The sequence below is a fragment of the Podarcis erhardii genome, assembly GCF_964252035.2.
Source record: "Podarcis erhardii genome assembly, chromosome: 1".
Lineage (NCBI taxonomy): Eukaryota > Metazoa > Chordata > Lepidosauria > Squamata > Lacertidae > Podarcis > Podarcis erhardii.
This window is the reverse complement of record NC_138497.1, coordinates 57740463-57762469: the sequence shown is the minus strand read 5'-3', so window position 1 is coordinate 57762469 and position 22007 is coordinate 57740463. Positions and strand designations below refer to the sequence as shown.

The window sequence follows — 22007 nt, the reverse complement described above, 5'->3', positions numbered from 1 at the left end:
AAAGGAATGTGTCTTCATAGACGAAATGTTCTCTTCTATGCAAATGAACAAAAGTCATGGGTTGAAGGCTTAGCCTTCTGTTGATGCATCGTATTAGGAATCGGTCCCAGCAGTGATGCAGGGACAGTGGCTGTGCGAAGATCAAGTTGTTCTGGGGCCAATCCCATGTGTTCTGATAGAAGAAAGCCCTGAGCATCCGCAGTAAATTAAATATGCAAAAACATACCAACAGCCTCATTTGATTCTCTGACCAAATGAGGTGTGGTGTGGCACGTGGTGTGGAACTTGAACTGATGAGACCTCAGCTCAAATCTCTCAGCATCCCATTAACTCCCCAGGTTGAGTTTGGTCCAACCTCACACATTCTGTTCCGGCTGCCTAGCTGTTGGGGGGGGGGAAACTCCTGTTTATGCCATTCTGAGCTTTGTGGGCTAAGGGCAGGATACAACTGTGAAAAGCAAACAATCGAAATAATTGCTGTAGCTTCAGACCAATATAGTGAGGTAGGTCATGCAGAAATTACAGAAAAGCTACAAAATGATGTCCAGAATACAACTGGATTTAGCGTCTTGGCAGATGATGACTTTGACTCACCACATAATCATGGTCACCAGCTTCATTACAATCTCGTTCAAGATATTGAAGAAATCCACCATCATCTTGGCTTGTTCTCCCATCTTGCCCATTGCAATACCAAAAGCAATGAAGAACCCAATGAGTCCTGTTGAAAGAATGCTAAAATATTAAACGCTACTGAGGCTCTGTCAAAACGAAGCACCCACACTCCTGCAATCCTATTAATTAATTAATTAAAATATAAATAAATAAATAAACCTTACTAAATCAGGCTTCAAGTCAGCTCAGACTATTTTTGTGTCATCAACATGTTGCAGAATACACCCCTAGTAAAACACTGGTCTGGAAGGGCCCTAAGTGTTCCTCTACTCTCAGGAGAAGCTTTGCGGGGGGGGGGGCACAAGGAACAGAGTGGGGGAAAGATAATGGCAAATTTCCCTTGCACAAGTGATGCATGTGGTACAACCCACTGCTATTAATATCTTGCTGTAACCTGTTATATGATGACTTGGTGCTCTTCAGGTGTTTTGGCCTATAAGTCCCATCAGTCCTGCCCCATGCTAGGAAGAACAGTGTTCCTAGGAAAACTCAAGCATGTGCTGTTCTTATTTTATCTCCTAACAAATCTATCATAATATAAAAGATTGCCACGATGACCAAATGATATAAACATATGCCACTTGTAGATGGATAACCATTCATCTGTATATGTGTGTAAATGCTCAATGATTGGCAGTTCTATTTTCCTGAACAGATTTGGATTCTCCTGCCACCATACAGATAAACAGAGGAGGATATGCAAAAATGAATATGTAAATGTGAGTATATGTAAAGGATATGTGATATGATTTATTGGACTTGAATATTGCTTTACATATATTTTAAATTAAAAAGTCTGGAGGCATTTTACAGCATATATAATATGAATGAAATAAAACATTTAATCATTTAGTTAGCATTCTTACCTTAAGGTCCCAGGGTGGGTTATGACAAGATAGCAATATATTCAAAACAATGCACAATATTGCTACATTATTGAAGCACACATACACTAAAAGTGTTTCCATACCTAAGACATTCATGCCATCCTTAAATTCGAGGCCTTTCTTAATGATTAGCTGAGGTTCAGGCGTCACTTCTGTTTCATTCAACATGTCAAAGATGGAGTCTGTTGCATTGGCTGGTTCATCGATCTCTTGAGGGACAAGCACTTTCTTGGTGACCGTTTGAATCTGAAAGAATCAAAATACAGGGCTGCAAATTCAGGTGTAAAGTTGCCTGCTACATAAGCAGTGCAAAGTCTGAGCTTGAAATCCCCCTTCTAAATTTCTTCTGGCACCTGCCCTTGCAAATCACCAGTGCAACTTGGTAAATTTAGACCCTGGACTTTATTGTCTTCAGGAACCTTGCACAAACACATTTACATAGCTCTATGTTACTGCAGTACACAATTACACCATTTGCTTCTTCCCCCATCTCCATTCCATACTTTACAAGAGCTTTTGTATCCTTGTTATGTTAGAGCAAAAATTAAACAAAAAGCAGTTTGTCAGCCCTAATAAAAAAAGAAGTACTTTGAACATGTGCCGTTTCCCATTTTAAAGAACTCATTTAATTAGCATCATCATGACTACAGAAGGAAAATGTACTGTGCTTCAGCTGCCCTGATGATAAACTCGAGATTCAGCACGATTTTGTTGTAGACAAAGAATAATATATATTTAAAGTAAAAATAACATAAGCATCTGTAACCATGGACATGCTTGGCTGCTGCCTAACTATAAAAGGATGTTCAATTAAAGAAGGAAAGGATGCCATGGTGGTGGCGAGTGACAGTCCCAGCATGCCCTTGTTGGCCGAGATGCTTCTGCAGGGCCTGTCTGCTACTGCCTCCATCACCTGCTGCTCTCTGGGTGGTCAGTCAGGGCTATTGTGGTTTGGGGAGCCCTGGACATTGCCAGTTTTGTGTATGCACCTTGCTGCTCTGTGCTAAGGTCTGTGGACTGAGACACAAATCCAACTCTGCCATTAGAAAGCACAACAACACAAGACATCTCTGATCCTTCCTAAAAACCACCCTTGGGGAAACATCACTATAATAAAGCAATAACTCTACCCAAATCAGGAGGGAATTATATGGGAGCAAATCCAAATGCAGGTACAAAGACTCCCACAATGTTTACTTTCATCTTTGGATGTACAGTGGTACCTCAGGTTAAGTACTTAATTCGTTCTGGAGGTCCATTCTTAACCTGAAACTGTTCTTAACCTGAAGACCACTTTAGCTAATGGGGCCTCCTGATGCTGCCGCGCCGCCGGAGCACGATTTCTGTTCTCAACCTGAAGCAAAGTTCTTAACCTGAAGCACTATTTCTGGGTTAGCAGAGTCTGTAACCTGAAGCGTATGTAACCTGAAGCGTATGCAACCTGAGGTACCACTGTACTAATATTTTTATCTATCGTTTCTGTGAGAAGTAGATAAATAGTTTGGGTTGTATCAAAGAAAATAATCCCATTCACACAAGGATGCACACATGTACGATGGTATCTCCCATGCCTGTCACCCCTCTGTGCTCCCCAAAATCTCTTCTGAGCCCCCCCAAGCTTCCAGAGCATATTTAGTGGGGCACATAGGGAGAGGAGAGGAGGAGAGGGAGGGAAAGTTTCATTGAGCAAGAAGGAGTCTTTGTGCAAACAGGACAACTTTGTTGTATACAAGCCATAATCTACGAAGTCCATTCGAAGAATGACTTAAAAGGTCTAGCTGGCAATGGAACTGAGGCAGAACTTCTAATTCTAGTAGATATTCAAAAATAGGTTACCAGTCATTAAAAAATGCTGTGTGTCCTTCTTAATATGCAGTGGGAATGCAAGGCATTCAAGTCTGCAGGAGGTACTTCTTAAAGTGGCTGTGCAAAGTTGATTTTGTCTTGCTGAAATCACACATGCAGTTTGCTCAATGAAAGGGGAAGAGTTAATTCCCCAGACAATTTAGTCAGGTAGCAAAGTTAGCAAAATCAGCCAACAGTTATATTTGTTCTTTCTGCTAAGCTGCCAGTCATAGCGGCATCATGAATGATTAAGGGAACAATGCAGATTACGCTAACCATTTTACTACATTCACATCTTATTAATAATCTAAAAAAATGTGCTTGAGCACCCCGCGGAAATGTGTGGCTTTGAAATGCAGTGAGCAAAAGCAGAAGCTCTTAAGCAAGCCAAAATTCCTACATATTTTCATGGAGCTGATTATTATCTTGAGAATTCTGTCATCTTTAAAGCATTACAAAGGCTCTGAGAACAGGAGAATTTCCTGCAACTGAAGGAAGACCTTCTTGGAAACAAAGCAAAATTATGAAGTTTTTGCAGCCTTGGTGAGACCAGGCCTGTTGTTATCAGGGACTGTCACATTAGGATTTATTCTCATCACTAAGGCACTGTATGCAGCTGTGGGAAAAGCTTTGGTCACACTGACTTCCACCTGTTCTAGTACGCACTGAGTCAGTCATGCATGCCCAGTGCAGGCTGGTTTTAATTCCTGGTATACTGACAGGAACCATAATAAAAATTCAGTGGCTACAAGTGCATACCAATGTCCCAGAATGTGCAAAAATGTCTGGGAGTCAACACAAGTTAGGCTTTCCTCCCCTGTAACTACAATACAGGCCCTTGTCTTAAACTTCTCTTAACAACACTAAGGCTTTGATACGCAGCTTGAAATTCCATTAATTTGTATTAGATACAGGGCGCTCTAGTTCGTCTCCTCGTCAACCAGTCCCTTCCATTTGATATTCTGGACAAAAGTAGACAAAATGTTATATTACTTATTGGACTCAGTAACATACGAAGAGCCCTGCTGGATCAAAACAAGAGTCCTCGGTCCCATGTCCCATATCGTGTTCTCACATAAGCCAACCAGATGCCTACAGGAAGCCCACAAACAAGCAGGACATGGAGATATTTTGATCTTTCTGGAATAAAAAAGCCCAGCCTCAAATTTCTCTTGCTGTATATTTGGGGATGGGAAATGTATCTCCTGAATTTCTAATTAACTTGCACCTGTTAAAGTCACAGGAAATGGAAGAAAGTGCTAGTTCAAATCAAATTAAGGCACTCTGAAAACTCTTGCAAGCTGTGCAGATTTGTTTGTTTGTGGATGAAGATACAGTGGTGCCTTGCAAAACTAAATTAATCCGTTCCGCGAGTCTCTTCGTCTAGCGGTTTTTTCGTCTTGCGAAGCAAGCCCATTGACGGCTTAGCGGATTAATGCTATTAGCGGCTTAGCGGCTTTTAGTGGCTTAGCGGCTTAGCGGATCAGCTGATAAGTGGTTTAGCGGCTTAGAAAAGGGGGGGGGGAAACCCCCGCAGGAACTCGCAAGACATTTTCGTCTTGTGAAGCAAGCCCATAGGGAAATTTGTTTTGCGAAGCGCCTCCAAAACGGAAAACCCTTTCGTCTAGCGGGTTTTCCGTCTTGCGAGGCATTCGTCTTGCGGGGCACCACTGTATTTCCTATACTGGAGCTGCTAAATAGTTCAGCTTCAAGGTCTTGTAGGAAGGTCTAGCAGGACTTTAATTTTCAAGTAGTTAACTGCTAATTACTTAATTATTCCCTTTGTTTGCCAATTAAGCGGGAGAAGCATAGTTTAGAATTAAACACCGTAGTAAGTTGACATTCATTGCTCACCCTTCAAGTATCACAGTTTCTTACTATCTTGACTTTAGGGAGATGACTTGAATAAAGGCAAAGATTACAAAACCATACCCACTAGTCTTTTCTCCAATTATCCTGGGGCAAAGGGCCACAGACATCAAGTCCTTAGGAATGAGTCAAACTCACCCTGTTGAATTTTCAAAAGCTGATAGGCAGAAGCAGCTGATAAAGTGGCTTGCTAGGTAAAACTGCTAGCAGAAATCATGTGGGAAGAGAGGAAAAGGTAAATTCCTGCCCTTGAACCTGGAACCCTTTGAAGGCAAAGTTCTAACACTCAGCTACAGCCCTTCCCCTAGAGGTGCATTGCCATTTAACTGTTTACCCAGTACCTATGCTAGGCAGGTGATGAAAATCATTGAGACAAGGGCTTCTATTGAGTTCCCTGTAAGCCTATTTGGAAAACATTTATTCTTGAAATAGAAGGCTGTATATTATGATTATGGTTATGGTTATGATCACTACTACTACTACCACAATGTGTGGGATCCAACAGATGGCGAGTGCAAAGTTTAACTCTTGCACAGTACAGTGGTACCTCGGGTTACAAACACCTCGGGTTACAGACTCCGCTATCCCAGAAGTAGTACCTCGGGTTCAGAACTTTACCTCAGGATGAGAACAGATATCATGCAGCGGCGGTGTGGCGGCAGCAGGAGGTCCCATTAGCTAAAATGGTACCTCAGGTTAAGAACGGTTTCAGGTTAAGAATGGACCTCCAGAATGAATTAAGTTCATCACCAGAGGTACCAGTGTATAAAATTTAAAGTTGTGCTAGAGCCTTACCATTAGGCACCAGAGGAGGTGGGAAGTCCCACTGTCAGTCATATGCAAGTGCAGAGTTGAAGAGTGGAATTACCCCTGCTGATGTCAGCACCCTGCACTCAAATCTGAGGAATTATCCATTCAGAAATTGCACCATCTGGCCCTAACATTAGACAGAGTAAACACCTGTCCCTCATGAAATGGCAACATGTGGTTAGCTATTTCATTTTTTAAAAATTGTATTTCTGCAGTCAGAAAGGGAGAGATGCTTGTAGAATATTCAGTCTCACATGTCAAAATATCTTAATAATGGATATTATGTAACCCAGCTTGCCAGGGCATTTCCAGTTCCCTCAGGCAACCAAATGTCTAGGGCCCAGACCAATCCCTACCTCCAGTTCCTGGTGCCAAAAGGTGAAAGTGGAAATTCCCTTTCTCCCTCTACTGCTTTGCAACCACCAGCAATAGTATTTCCCCCCCCCCCCAACAAACGACCTCACTGGCTGCCACTGTTGACAGGTATGTCTACCTGCAGGAGGCAAGTACTGTTATTCTTGGATTTTTCTAAAACCACAATTCTCAACTTTTTGAGCTTCAAGGAGGGTTTCGTGCTGACACAGGATTCTTGGAAGAGTTCAAGGGTGACACTCAGTTCATACAGAATACTGAGCCTGTTGTACATCACTGTCCCTGCAGGTGAACTGATAAGGCGAGGAAGTTGTTTTTCTTGTTGAGGGACCCTAGAAAGTATTCCAGGATTCTGCAGCCACCACTATGAAAACTAATGTAAGAAATGAAAGCTATTGTGTAGACTGGCAGTAAGAGTGCACATGATGGGCCTCTGTTGGCCACCAAGCTGAATCTAACATCTTTCCTAGAAAGGATCCAATAAGCCTTTTCCTTATGTACAGGTAAAATTGTATACATGATCAGATAAAACAGGAAACATGGTTGTATAGATTGGCAAATTCATAGGCCCAGAAGAAAGAAATTTAGCCATTTGGCCTAATGTCTGTCTTAAGAAGGTTCATAAGATGGTACGTACGGCAAGGGATTCTTTTAATTTAATAAGTAAAATTCTGGAGTTAAAAAGGGGTCGAAATGCAAATTTTATTTGTTGGGCTGCCACTTGCTTAGGGCTGCAAACACACTGACCTGTGAGTAAATGCCAATGAAAGCTAACGGCTCAACTCTAACCCTTGCCACAGACGCAACCCAATAGAAGGGGTTGTGACAACCATCATATCCAGAGCCCAGCCAAGCATGCAGGCTGGAGGTGGAGCTGGGGAAACAGGTAGTTGTGCCAGTCTACAGCTGCCGCCAGAGGCGGAGCAACCTGCTCTGGTACCCGGATCGGCGCTCGTCCCAGGGGGCATGGCACACCACCCGTGGGAGGCATGGTGCATGTCCCAGGGGTGTGGTGAGCTGCCTGGGGGGCGTGGTGCATGCCTGGGGGGCGTGCGGTGAGCGGCGCATGCCCTGGGAGGTGCCGCCAATCAGAGGTCAGCATTTTGTCTCCCCCCCCTTTGGAATGACACTCGGGGCATGCTGCCCCCGCCTCAGAACGCTCCTGGCTGCTGCAGCAATCACAACCAATGCCACCACATGACAGAACCTGGATCCGAAGTCAAGCCTGTCTTTCCCCACTTCTGTAGATCGTGGCTGACACACAATGTGGGCAGGGAGTAGTATTCTGCTAGCTTTTACTCTGAGTAGACCCACTGACATTAATAAACATGTCTAAGTTAGGTCCATGACTATGGTCTTTTGCCCAACGTGGGGCTCACGCTCACAACCTTGAGACTAAGAGTGTCGTGCTTAACCAGCTGAGCTATCCATCTTAACCTTAACAAATACTTGACCGAAGTGACTGTCTACGAACAAAGAAAGCTCAAAAAAATTGTGAAGTAATTGAAAGGAGCTGCTTGCCAGAAGACATTAACATTACAATCGCCCTGTGATTTATAAAAGGAGTGAGAGTGCCAATATAAGAAGTTAGTAGCTTGCTTCCCAGTCAGCCCATTTAGCCAGTCTTTCAGCTTTCTACCAGTCAAGGGGGCGATTCCCACATCCTGTTAAGCACAATTAACTGGAAAGGGAGAGACCAGTGCAACAGAACATACATTGTTCTACTTTTTGGAACACACTGTCTACCCATGTGACTCTCCTTTTGATGATACCGTGAATAAACATGTCTTTCAATATTATAAGCACCGGGAGGGTGATAAAAGGACTGATGTAAGTTAGCTACTTGCACCCCTTTCAGCCCACTATCCTATTCCTCAGCTTTCTACCCATTGAGGGGCCCAGTTATCACTTTCAGTAAAATACAATTAGCTGGAAAGGAAGAGTTCATTTCAGCGTTTAATGCATGCTGTTCTAATTTTGGGAACGTACTGCCTCATATTTGACTCTTCTTTTGATGGTATATCGAATAAACATGCCCTTTAAAGCTACTCAGATTTGATTACAATTCTAAGCACGTTTACATGGAAGGTAGCCCCACTATAATCTGTTAACTTTACTTCTTGGTAAACATAGTTTAGGACTGGGCTTTTAGGTGCTCTTGGGTGCAAGGTAAGAGAGAGGGAAAATGCAGCTAGCTTAGCTCTGCAGCAGTTTGCATCTGTCTCCCTATGTGGTCCTGTCCTTCCTCTGCTCCCCACCCACATGGTACAGCCTAGAGCTACGACCTCAGATAACATAGTACTTAAAATCATTTAAATGGTGCCATTCAGGCATACTTAGCAAAGGTTTGGCAGTGGATCTTGCTTGGATCATAAAAAAAAGTCTGTGTAACTGTCAAATAATTTAGCTTCAGGAAAAAGGCTGCTCATACATGTGTGTAGAGCTGAAAGCATGAACAACATGGCTAACATTCATACCACCCTTTAAAAAATCATGTTAATATACTTTTCTGATGAAATATGACTACAGCCTGAAATGTTTATCTACTTAGTAAGAGTAGAATAGGCAACTGCAGGAAAAACTTCCTTCCCTCCCCAGCAATCACCCTGTGACATACCCCACCCCTAAGTAGGTGAATACACCCACCATAGGTTTGCTCATTGCCAAGAACTTTTGACTGCTTGGGCATTTTTCTTCCAGACATCAAATTGTTTCCCCCCGTGCAACAGTGGCCATGGTGGCATTGTATTCTCTAAGCAATGTGCTGAAGAATAGAAACAGCCTTCAATGCATCAGATTTTACAGATATTTCTGTACGAATAATTATAATATATCCCCAGCCCTAAAGTAGTTATTTGCTGGAGATGAAATAAGGATAATGCCTCTTTATGTCTTTACAGTGTTCTATAATTACTAACTTCTGGGGAAAAGTGCTGGACGGTGATTGTACGGAAAAAGTTAAAAAAATTCAGAGAACATTCTTTTAAATTATATTCCTATTACATGGAAGCAGAGAATGGAACAACAAAAATGGATTCCATGTGCCCTAATGCTGGCTAAGAGACTGATAGTGATGAATTGGAAGAATAAAGATATGATCCCTTTTAATCAATGGATTGACAACCTGACAACACTCACAACTTATGAACGGATTGCTTATAGACACAGGCTTTGTCTGGATGAACATATTGACATTTGTTATGAGTTTATACAGAAGGCAGTAGGCTATTTATAACCACATATGTAGTAAGATAATAATATTGTTTATATCTATATACCAATATGTGGAAATGTAATTGATTTTACTAATTGTATTACACTGTACTTTCTGCAGTTTTATTTTCCAAACCCTTCTTTTCTTTTTCTCTTATCACTTTATTTCTTTATAAATGAAATTAATTTTTTTTAAAAAAAAATAAAAATAATAAGAATATACCGTATTCCCAGCCCTGTTAACTGAAATACATGAAAAATAAATGTCTGTGTGGAGTAAGATATAAAGCATGCTCTGGTCAGATATGTATGGCCCAATACATTTTGCTGCCCGGGAAGCAATTGGGCCTGCCTGACCTCCAAGTACACCAGACCTGTGAAGTTATTTAGTTACCCAAGGCAGAAAAAAACCCTCACAAACACTTCACCTCCAGTCTGGCAATACAAACACAATAATAATAAATTAGATCATTAGCAATATGCTGCCCTTCCACGATGCTCAGAATTGGCTGCCTCACTCTGCCTAGTGATAGGGCAGGTCTGGATCCAATCAAAGCTAATCATATTAAGCTTAACTGACTTTAATTAAAACCAGGCAAATTAGTTCAGAGCGCATGTTCATTGAGGGAAAATCTTTAATTGAAAAGCTCGGCAAATGGCATGGAAATCAAAAGTATTTCTGTGCTTCTCCTCTCCTTCCACGCAAAAGACAGACTTTTAAAGCTGCAGGGAAACAAAAATAAATTCTGAAGCTATATGGAGTAGTAAAGAAAAAACTGAAGAATGTTTTTATCAAGAATGAAGCACTAAAATAAACTACAATGCAAACTGAACAGTGCAAAGAATGAGGAACTCAGTAGAAGCACTGATATTTGTTATTTTGTACTGATAAGTATAAAACAAGCTAAATTTACAGCTGCAAATCTAGTTTTAGTTTCTTCAGTTCTTTTGTTAGTGTCATGGTTTTCACACACAGGATATTAGTGGGAGGCAAAGGTTTGACATTCACCTGCTGAAAGCATGCTTGTACGAGGTTTTCTGGGAACAAGTTTCGGATAAGATCCAAGAAAGCATCAAGGCTGGACACTTCGTCATTCTTCTTTCCTTCTCCCAGCTGTTTCTTGAGCTTTGGATTGCCTGGGTGAATGGCTAAGACCAGAATAACTCCCAATATAGCAGCAATGATCGTCGTGGACATATAGTAAACCATAGCTCTTGTACCTAACCGACCGCTAGCCTTGGCATCCAAGCCAGACAGACCTGTATAAAAATGCATTGTGGTGAGTTAAAGATGTTGTTCTGCAGTTTGGACGCATATGAAAACATCAGGCAGGGAGCGATGGGAAGAGGAAAACAACAACAAAGTAGAACAATTACTCTGGCTATTAAAACCATGAGGTCAGCTTGCACACAGTTCTAAGATGGAGATCACAGGCTGAGTAAGTCCCGCACAGCTACTACATCCATAAGGTTACACACTGAAGATTCTGGGATAAAGAATCAATGGCTGCTTTCACTCTTCTTGAGAAAATAAATCCCGACTTATAACCCTTATGTCTAGATGTAACATATTTGTGTAACATCTTGCCTGATGAAGTGTTCTGGCAAACTCAAAAGCTTGCCAAAATTTTGCAATCCTTTCAATTGATCTTAATAAAGGTAGTACACAACTGCAGACTTTGGAGTTTTTTCCAACTCTGGAGAGTTGGGAGGAGCTTCAGAAAAGATTTAGCAAGTGCACAGAGTGAGGGGAAGGAGAAAGTCCTGTTGCACAAGCAGAAGTCGTTCCTCTTGCACAAGGAGTTACTTAGTGGTGTTTTGGAGACAATTTTCAAGGCTAATGCCGGTACATTAATATGAAGAACACACACACTGTTATGAGAGTGTATAAAGCTGTGAACATGACTCTATAGGTCTTAATCTCTCACAAAAGATTAACCTTCTAATTGTTTAGAACAGATCTCACCTGTGATTAAGCTTGAGATAATTAAAGGAAGAATCAACATTTTTAGCATCCGCATCAGGATATCTCCTGGGAAGGCTATCAACATGATGACATCAGGATTAATAGGTGCTGCCATGCGAAGAAGTGCCCCACATAATGCGCCCATGATGACACCTGGATAAGAAAGGGAGGGCACAGAAGAAAGGATTTGAGTAATTGAGTTTCAATTCACCACATAATAGAATAATCCTGTCAAAACACAGTTTTGGACCAGAGCTAGCTGTGCCAATAATGGCCGCTTACCGATCCTCCTCGGTGAGCGGTGGTTGCAGCCTTCCCTCCCTTGCTGCCCGGACGCAATGGTCCATTTTGTGTGCAGCACGTCCCCCTCGGCCTCTGCAGAGGCTCACAGGTCCCCGTCAAGCCCACTGATTCAAATGAGCTAATCCACAGTGGCCTCAAGGGTGCATGGCTTGGCGAGCGGACCTGAGGGAGGAAGGCTTCACTCACCAACAATAAATCCTGGCTAACCCTGAATGTTGTGGACTCTCACTATCCCTCTCCAATGGCCATTTTGGTTGAGGCTGATGTTTTGTAGTCCAAAACATCTGAGGGGCACACAACTTTGGCTAACCCTGCTTTCTCCTCCAGAAATCCGCAGTGAGGAGGATAGGGATAAAATTACAATCAGTTGACTGTCTTTTATTGGCTCTGGCTCCACTTACTATTGGTCTCCCTGCCTTCCGTCCTAACAGTCCCAAGGAGTGACACCAATCACTTCTGACCACCTCAGAGAAATCACCTCCAGGTACTTGAGGATAAAGCAATCCTATATACAGCTGGAAAACTGAACACAGTGGAGCTTATTTCTGGGTGGACATATAGGATTGCACTGCATGACTGAGTAGGTGTTCAGCCTTCAGTGTCCTCCTAAAATTACCAATTCCATCTTCCTCCTAATAGCTATTTATGTTATTCTGTCCAACCATAATGGCAAGCATTCCAATGTGGCTAAACCAGAAGGTTGTATAGCAACCAGCAGTGTCTATTTGTATGAGCTGAGGAAAAAGGGAGGTATCTGAGATGAAAGGTCACATGAACAGCTTTTTCTTTTCCAGCCAGGGAGACCCTGGCTTCCTGCTTTCACTTACCTCTACAGGAAGCTCCCTCTTCAATTATTCCCCTTGACCCAGGAACTAACTATATACACAGAGGACTTCCAAAAAATGTACATTTTCTAGGGATTTTACACAGCAGTAGGGAAAATGACTGTCATAAATAAAAGCAATACCCATTCCTAGGCCATGGTTCCAATAGGGGTGAATGAGACAATAAGGTAGCAAACTCATGCACCCTCAGACAATTTCTGAAAAACTGAATTTTGTGCCTGTGATTTCTATAGCGCTCCTTCACAGGCTCAAAATGCAGCAGCCTCCACAACAGGGCTATCCATCATTAGAGTGGTGTGTAGATTTCCCAGGGTGCAGCTTTAATCTAACCAAAAATAATTGTTGTGGGATCCTGCTGGGAAAGGCTCACAGATATCTCACAACTATCAATCTGAGCCAAGAGCTGATGTCAAAATAAATACACCATTTCAAAATCTTTCAGGACAGGAATATATTTAGTTCAGGCTATCTACACAGCCTTCTCTTCTAACAGCACAGCTGCCCATTCAAGCTGAAGTGAATAAAGGCCGGCTCTGTGAAGGCCATGCATTTGGCTGTTAGGCTCACTGTACTGTAACATTAAAAGAAAAAAGAAAAAACAATCTAGTAAGCCTGGGCATGAAGCCAGTGAACCACACTAAAATGTCAAACTGCTCCATATTTGGAAGCTGCGATACCCAGAAGGCAATTGAGAAAACTAGATCACTGTATCACTGGCCTAGTCCCTAGTGCACAGCAAAAGAGCGAGCTAAAAAGTATCAGCAGCTTGTAAGGGGAGGAAAGACCAGGGATAAATTTCTTTTCTTCCTCCTTTCTCCTGACAGGAGAGAGATCTCTCCCTTGCCTCCATATTCAGCCCTGGTGAAATGAACTAAATTGAATTTCCTAGAGAACAGTAAAATTATTTGAATTTTGATGCCCAGCATGGCCTGTTCCACTATAGGATTCCTCTGAAACAAGGACAGGGATTTACATTTCTATCAATGGGCCAAATTCAACTAAGTTGTTGGGCTAGCAAAAGCCAGCACCATGAGTTCCCCTGTGCCCACCCCAAATCTGCTTAGGAGGGTTAGGAGAATGCTTTGATCAACATGCAGAGGGAGGAGAGGGCAGATCACTCCATTGGGCAAGTAAAAATGTTTGTGTTGATCTCCTTAGCACAATGCTGAATTCCACCCTGTATTTCCAGGGCTGCTCATCTAGGCTGTGATGTTAAGCTGGTGGCCTATGAGAGCGAGAAGGCAGCAAATCTCCAATCCTGTCTTGGCCCTGGAACACTTAATCATCACCATCATTGGTCTTACTGTATGCCACTTTCCTACAAAATTGTTCCCATTGTGGCTCACAAGATATCAGATGAACAAATGTAACAATTTTTTAAACAGAAATAATTAGAAAACAATGATTCAGGAACAAATAATAAGTAACAGTAATAAATAAATCAGTCTTTGCATAAACAATACAAATAAACTACCCTAATTTAATAGCTTAAAACTGAACAGCAGGGAGAATAATACCTAACACAGTGATAAAATGGGGTGTAGGGGAGATTGCCATAAAAAAAAAGCATTCCACAGAGGTCCACCATAATTAACTTGAATGCATTGGATGGTAACTAAACCTCTTGCTTGTGGCAGGCTACCCTCCCAGCAATCATCTGCATCTCCTCTCCATCTCTTATTAACGGAGGTAAAGATTGACATCCTTCTTTCATACCCCATATACACTCAGTTTCGATAGTATTCATTCTCTCTCCACCAAACATCCCTTCCAGCCATGTCCATGAGGCACTTAGAAACCATGGTATGGATTCAACTAAATTGTTGAGCTAGCAACTCAACAGCTCCTGCTACCATAACAGGACTTTCAGTGGGGATCCTTCTTCAGAGTCTGGCCTTCTGGGCAAAAGCCTTCTAATGCCATCCTAGTCTGCTGCAGCAGGTAGCGTTGTAACCTCTGAATTTGTGTTTTTATATGTATATATATTAAGAAAATCTACCAAACTATGGTAGCAGTGCAAACATTCTCCTAGCCATCTCACCCAGAATGCCTCAGTTCTGAAGAAGGACCTATTCTGTGTCCTTTCGCAAAGTGATGTGAGGCAGGAAGGAGAATATGGAATTGGCAGTGGTGGAGGAGAGCCTTGTCTTGTGTTGCGGGTAATAATATGGGAAGCAAGCATCCCAGAGAAACCCACCACTGGAGAAAATTGTCTTATTCTGCCTTATGACTGGAATAGTCCTGATTTTCTACCACAAAATGATGTTTATTCCCAAATAAATGCATCAGAAGTACAGTAAATCTCATTTTATTTCATTAGTCACAATGGTGCTAAGATTTATGTGAATTAAAAAACTGAAACTGCACACACTCAGAATATTTCTTTCTTTCTTTTTTACCAGGCTTGCCAACTGTGATGGGATAATGAGCTGCTTGTGCGTAAAAGCTTGATCCCTCTGGGGTTTGGCTGGTCATCCAAACCGATGCACTAACGGAGCCCCCAAAGCATGACTCCGTCAGTCGCTGGTAGAATCTGACAGTGGGCGTCTACGGAATTTACGCCAACATAAAAGCTGTTTGACGGACATGCGCCTTCGTGACTCTCTGCGTGACAGTTTCCGGCGAAGGGTGGGAGTTCCCAACGGGGGTCCCGTTACCTCTCCACTACTCTCACTGGAAGCATCCCAGAGCCTCCCCTCCGCTGTGACTCCTGCACTCCCCCTGCTGGTTCCCTCTTCTGATGCAGATTCTCTCCTATTCTCCTGGAGCCTGTCCACCACCTGTCTCTCCGATGGCAGTTCCCTGACATCCACCTCCCCCCCAGGGCCCCCTTCACCCCCTCCCGCCTCCTCTCCCACTGGCGGTGAGGGCGGAAAGCCCCTGAAGGAACTCTCCTCGTCGTCCGAGGATTCTAACACTTCTAGCCACGGCGTACCGTCTCTCTCCCCGTCTTCCTCTTCTTCGTCGGAGTCGGCTTCTTCACCCACCCCTGACTCTGGGAACCCTTCAAACTCTCCTTCCTCATCGGTGGTCCCAAAGTGTTCCCTTCTAAATCGAGCCACGGGTTGCGGTTTTCTTGGGAAACGCTGATGAAATGTTTCTATTAAAACCTCGTCATTGACTACCTCTGCTGGTACCCAAGTGTTTTCCGACTCTGCTTCCCCCTCCCATTCTATCAGATATTCCACCTGATTCCCCTTCCACCTGGAATCAATGATTCCTGCCACGTTCATGTCGCGCGCTCTCTCTTCTATCACGGGCGTTTGGGTGGCCTCTCTCTCACGCTCCCCCCACTCACGTCCCTCTCGGTACGGCGACAGTAATGACCTGTGAAATACTGGGTGTAATTTCATGTGACTGGGCAGCCTGAGTTTGAATGCCACTGGGTTGACCTGCTGTATGACCTCAAAGGGTCCCAAGCTTTTGGGCCTCAATTTCTTACTCCCGCCCTTGAACGGTAGCCCTTGGGTGGACAACCACACCCGGTCCCCCACCCTTATGGTTTCACCTTCCCTCCTATTTCTGTCTGCTTGCTTCTTATATTCTTCCTTGGCTTTCTCTAAGTTAAGTTGAAGCTGACGGTGGATCGCCTCCATCTCTTCAAAAAAATATTCTGCCGCCGGCATGCTCCACCTCTCCCCTCCCTCTCCTGGGAATGCCCGGGGGTGACACCCATAATTTGCCAGGAAGGGACTCATCCCTGTGGACACGTTCTCCGCGTTGTTGTAGGCAAATTCTGCTAGAGGTAACTTATCCACCCAATCATTTTCTCTGTCTTTTACATAACACCTCAGGTATTGTTGTAAAACCCCATTTGCCCTTTCCGCTTGCCCATTGGTTTCTGGGTGCCGGGCAGTTGAGAAATTGAGTTCTACGTGCAGTAAGCTCATAAGTTTCCTCCAGAACCTGGAAGTAAATTGTTTCCCTCTGTCGCTGACCACCCTCAAGGGGGCGCCATGCAACTTAAAAATATGTTCTACAAACAACTTGGCGGTTTCCTCCGCTGTGACTGCATGTGAACAAGCTATAAAATGACACATCTTGGTTAATTGATCTACCACCACCATGACAGCTGTTTTGCCTTTGGATTTTGGCAGGTCCGTCATAAAATCTATGGATACTGCCTCCCATGGCCTTTCGGGCGTGGGTAAGGGTTGTAATAGCCCCGCTGGCGCCACCCTCTCTCCTTTCGCTCGCTGGCATCTGTTGCAACCCCTGACATATTCCCGTACGTCCTCCCTCACCTTGGGCCACCAAAACTCCCTGGTAACCAACCACATGGTTTTGTGCTGTCCAAAATGTCCCGCTGTGGGGCTGTCATGCAACTGCTTGAGTACTCTGCCCCTCAGTTCCCTGTCGGGTATGTACAGTGCCCCTTTGTAATACAACGCCCCGTTCTTTTCTTCGAACCCCCCTGTGTTCTCCTCTGTCCTCCGGAGCTCTCTGAGTTTCTCTTGGGCGTATTCATCGTTCTCCGTACCCTCTTTCAGTTCCCTCTGCCCCACCAATGCCGCCCCACACACCCAGCGGTCTTCAGGGATTACATGCCTTGCCTCAGGCGCTCCCTCCCCCTCTAAGTACTCAGGTTTCCTGGAAAGAGCGTCCGCCCTCACGTTCTCGGAGCCGGGCACGTAACGAATCTCAAAGTGGAATTTGGAGAACTCCTGGGCCCATCTCACTTGTCTCTGGTTCAGCACTCGGGCTGTTCTCCAGTATTCCAGATTTTTGTGGTCAGTTCGGACTTGAACCTTGTGCTGCGCCCCAATCAGCAAGTGCCGCCATTTCCGGAATGCTTCATGAATGGCGAGCAGTTCTCGGTCGTACACTGTGTAGTTCCTCTCGGATTTGTTCAACTTCCGCGAGAAGAATGCACACGGTCTCCATTCAGACGTATCTTTTCCCGGCTGGAGAAGAACGGCCCCCACCGCTCGGTCTGACGCGTCAGTCTCCACTCTCATTGGTTGTTGTAGATCCACGTGCAAAAGTTGCTCTTCCGACGCAAACGCCTGCTTTAAGCATTCAAACGCCCTCTGCGCTTCTCCCGTCCAAACAAATTTCTTTTTGCTACTAAGACAATCCGTGATGGGCGCTGTTAAATGGGCAAAGTTTTTGATGAACTTCCTATAGAAGTTTCCGAAGCCCAGGAACCTTTGCACGTCCTTCTTGGTCTTTGGTGTTTTCCATTCCAGTACCGCTTGAACCTTGCTGGGATCCATGGCCAATCCCTTGTCAGACAACCGGTACCCCAGGAATTCTACCTCCTTGGTATGAAACTGACACTTCTCCAGTTTCACCCACAGCCGGTTTTCTCGCAGCTTGCTCAGTACCTCTCTTACATCTCGCACATGCTGCTCCTCATTGTCTGAGTACACCAGGACGTCATCTAAGAACGCTACGCAGTTCTTGTAGAGCAGTGGCCCCAGGACGTGATTCATGAATGATTGAAAGCAGGCGGAGCCCGCTTGTAATCCGAAAGGCATAACGAGGTACTCAAAGGACCCCAAGGGGGTGAACATAGTGGTCTTCCACTCATCCCCCTTTCTCACACGTATCAAGTTATATGCCCCCCTAAGGTCCAGCTTGGTAAAAATTTTCCCTTTTCTCACCCGTGTTAGAATGTCATCAATTCTAGGCATAGGGAAAGTCACTGGTTCTGACACTGCATTTAGGGCCCTGAAATCACATACAAGCCTGGGCTTGCCCGTGTTTTTTTTGTCCACAAAGAACACTGGGCTGCCCCCCACCGCTCGTGACTCTCTGATGAAACCTCGCTTGAGATTCTTGTCAATGAACTCCCTTAACTCCTGCATCTCACTGTCTGACATTGCATACAGCTTGCCCACTGGCAATTGTGCTCCTGGGAGTAAGGTAATTTGACAATCAAAGGGTCTGTGCGGGGGCAGTTTATCTGCTTCTTTTTCGCTGAATACGTCAATCAAGTCAGCGTATTGTGGTGGCACCCTCCCCTTGTCCATCACTTCCATCCCTGCTAGAGTGGCCCTGGCGCCTGCCTGAGCCTCTCCCTCCTTGCAGTGTTCTAGGCAATGTGCTGATCCAAAGGAAACCACTCTCTGATGCCAGCCTACTAGCGGATCGTGTAGCGCCAGCCAGCTCATACCCAAGATAATAGGAGCTCCTCCCAAGGAGGCTACGTTAAACGCTATCAGTTCGGTGTCTCGTGCCACCCTCATTATCATTGGTACAGTCTGTTGGCTCACTTCTCCTCCCAACAGCTCCCTCCCATCAATCGTGGTAACCTGCAAAGGCTTACTCAATGGGATAGTCTGTATCTGGTGTTCAGCTGCAAACTCTTTGCTCATGAAATTACATGAGCTACCTGAATCCAATAGCGCTTTTATCTTCAGTGGGTGTCCGTTTGCCAGTTCCAGCAACACCTCTATCACAAGCGCTGGTCTTGGAGGTTCCGGCGTGGGCACATTCATTACTCCCTGGCCTGGCTGCTGTGCCTTGATGTTGGCAACCAGGCGTTGGCTTTTACTTGCTCCGTGATTTCTTCTTCCTCCTTCCCCCCAACAGTTCCCGCCATCCCTTGCCATTCCTTCCTTTGCGGACAGACTCTGGCAAAGTGACCTGGCTGTTGGCAGAGATAGCATCTCTTGCCGCTCTTTCCCTCCTTCTTCCGCCCTTCACTGGTGTTTGAAACTGCGCGCGCGCGCGCTGTTCCAAGTTCCATCGGCTCTGCTGGCGGGAAAGGCTGCTCCGGAATCTCTGGAATGCGGAAGTCCTTCCAACGTTCCCCCTTTCCTTCCCGCTTTTCCATAGCTCTAGCTTCCTGGCGTGCCCCAATGGACAGCGCTGATTTAGTCAGCTGATCCATAGACTCCGCCCTAGGCGCCCGGGAAAGTTCATCTTTCACTGCCGGAGAGAGACCTTCTTCAAACAGCATTTGAATAGGTTCACTAGCAAGGTCCCACCCAAGTCTATGAATCAGCATGGTGAACTCAGTCCAGTACTCACGTACAGATCGGCTCCCCTGTTTACACGCCATTAACTGCCTGCGCACTACTCCCTGCTCGATCTCGCTGGAAAACATCAAGTCCATGGCGTGGAAAAACTTCATTGTGTCCTTTAAGATTTCATTATTGGCTGCCATCAGGGGCCGAATCCAGTCCCTCGCCCCTCCCTCTAGATGGCCAATCACGTACGCCACTCTAGAGTTCTCGTCGGGGAAGTCATCAAACAGTAGATTGAGAGCATATTGCATCTCTGTCCTAAAGGCTTGATAGTTCCGGGGATCCCCCCCAAATTTCTGCACCAGTCCAGGCACCCGTCTGGCAAGTGGGGTGGTCTTCCCCTTATCTGCATCTTGAGCCCTCCTCTCCTCGAGCCTCGCCGTTTGCAGCGCCAGCTGGACCTCCAACGCCCTGTACCTTTGTTCCAGGCTTGGACCTGCTCCAGCTCCAGCTCCTGCTCCTCCGGTTCCGGCTGGTTCGCTCATGATGCCTTCTGCTTGCACAAGCTGCTTTCAAAGACTGTCAGATTGCTGTGATGGGATAATGAGCTGCTTGTGCGTAAAAGCTTGATCCCTCTGGGGTTTGGCTGGTCATCCAAACCGATGCACTAACGGAGCCCCCAAAGCATGACTCCGTCAGTCGCTGGTAGAATCTGACAGTGGGCGTCTACGGAATTTACGCCAACATAAAAGCTGTTTGACGGACATGCGCCTTCGTGACTCTCTGCGTGACAGTTTCCGGCGAAGGGTGGGAGTTCCCAACGGGGGTCCCGTTACCTCTCCACTACTCTCACTGGAAGCATCCCAGAGCCTCCCCTCCGCTGTGACTCCTGCACTCCCCCTGCTGGTTCCCTCTTCTGCTGCAGATTCTCTCCTATTCTCCTGGAGCCTGTCCACCACCTGTCTCTCCGATGGCAGTTCCCTGACACCAACTTTTTCTTTTTTCTTTCTTTTTCTTTTTTTTGCTCCCTCCCCCCAATTATTTTTGGCTCTAATGTAACTGCTTCTACATCTGTTACAAGCATGGACCAGAGGTGTGGGAGTAGAGAGGAAAAGAGAAATGCTAATGGTGTGCTTCACAACTGAAGTAATACACATAGCCATCTAAAGCTCCCACCCTGAAAGACCATAACATCCAGGGTCCAAAATTAACTAGCTGCGTCCAGGGGCAGAGGAAGGGGGTGTGGTGGAGGCGGTCTGCCCCAGGTGTCACCACTGAGGGTGGTGACAAAATGCCGGGTGGCACTCACCGTGGGGCCTGCAGCGTGCCCGAGCCACGCATCTCCCCTGGGAGAGACATGGTGGCTTGGGCATGCGCAGGCTCCAACGCTGCTCAAACGGTCCACCCACTGCCTCCCCCTCAGCTATAGGGCGGCTGAGTGGGAGGAGGCAGGCAGACTCCAGAGGCCCCGCAGAGCGTCCTGCCCCGGCTTGCCCTGCCCCACAGGCAGCTGGCCATGCCCCTGGGTGCAGGATACATGTGTGGCCCCAGACACTCAATCGCCTTGCTCCGCTGCTGGCTGCACCACTGTAATGATAACAGAAAGGGAGGTACAGTGGTACCTCTAGTTACGAACTTAATTCATTCCACAAATCCGTTCTTAACCTGAGGTACCACTTTAGCTAATGGGGCCTCCCGCTGCCGCCACGCAATTTCTGTTCTCATCCTGGGGCAAAGTTCTTAATCTGAGATACTACTTCTGGGTTAGTGGAGTCTGTAACCTGAATTGTTTGTAACCTGAAGCGTCTGTAACCCGAGGTACCACTGTATAGGATTATAAGAGGAAACAATCCAGCTGCAAAAAAGAATTACATTCATGAACCAGAGAATTTTACTTACCAAATACAGTAAGTGAAAGGAGCAGATTTTTTCTGAGCGAAAGGCAGAGCCGCACACATATGTTCTTCTTCCGAGCTTCCACTGGACTCAGGTGGCTTTCATGCATTCGCACTTCTACCTGCTTTGGCATGTTGTTGGCACTAAATAAAAGAAGCAGGGGAAATTAAGACACTGTAAGGTTGGAGTATGCAAGACTTTATGTTGTCACAAAGGAGAAATCAACCAGTTTACTATCATGTTGTTCACCATGACTTCTTAGTGTTACAAAATTATTTGTAGGTTTCCTTCCTTGGAAGCTAAAATAGTAAATACAGGAGCTAAAATATTCTTACTTATTATATGCCTAACACAACTATATTCTGTGCAGAAATTTAAAACTAAGGTCTTCTCCATGTGTTTAAAATCTAAA

General features: G+C 45.1%; 1 protein-coding gene across 4 annotated transcripts in view; it reads right to left on the bottom strand.

The window, feature by feature from the left end:
- Positions 1–22007, bottom strand: part of SLC1A2 (solute carrier family 1 member 2) — a 93503-nt gene that overhangs the window by 14396 nt on the left and 57100 nt on the right. For all 4 annotated transcript variants that reach the window (XM_081835156.1, XM_081835155.1, XM_081835157.1 and 1 more), the window contains 5 exons: positions 21599–21738; positions 11638–11790; positions 10681–10931; positions 1646–1808; positions 595–721 (listed from right to left, as the gene is read on the bottom strand). In XM_081835156.1, the coding sequence (XP_081691282.1) occupies positions 595–721; positions 1646–1808; positions 10681–10931; positions 11638–11790; positions 21599–21738 (834 nt within the window). The remainder of the gene's footprint in view (positions 1–594; positions 722–1645; positions 1809–10680; positions 10932–11637; positions 11791–21598; positions 21739–22007) is intronic.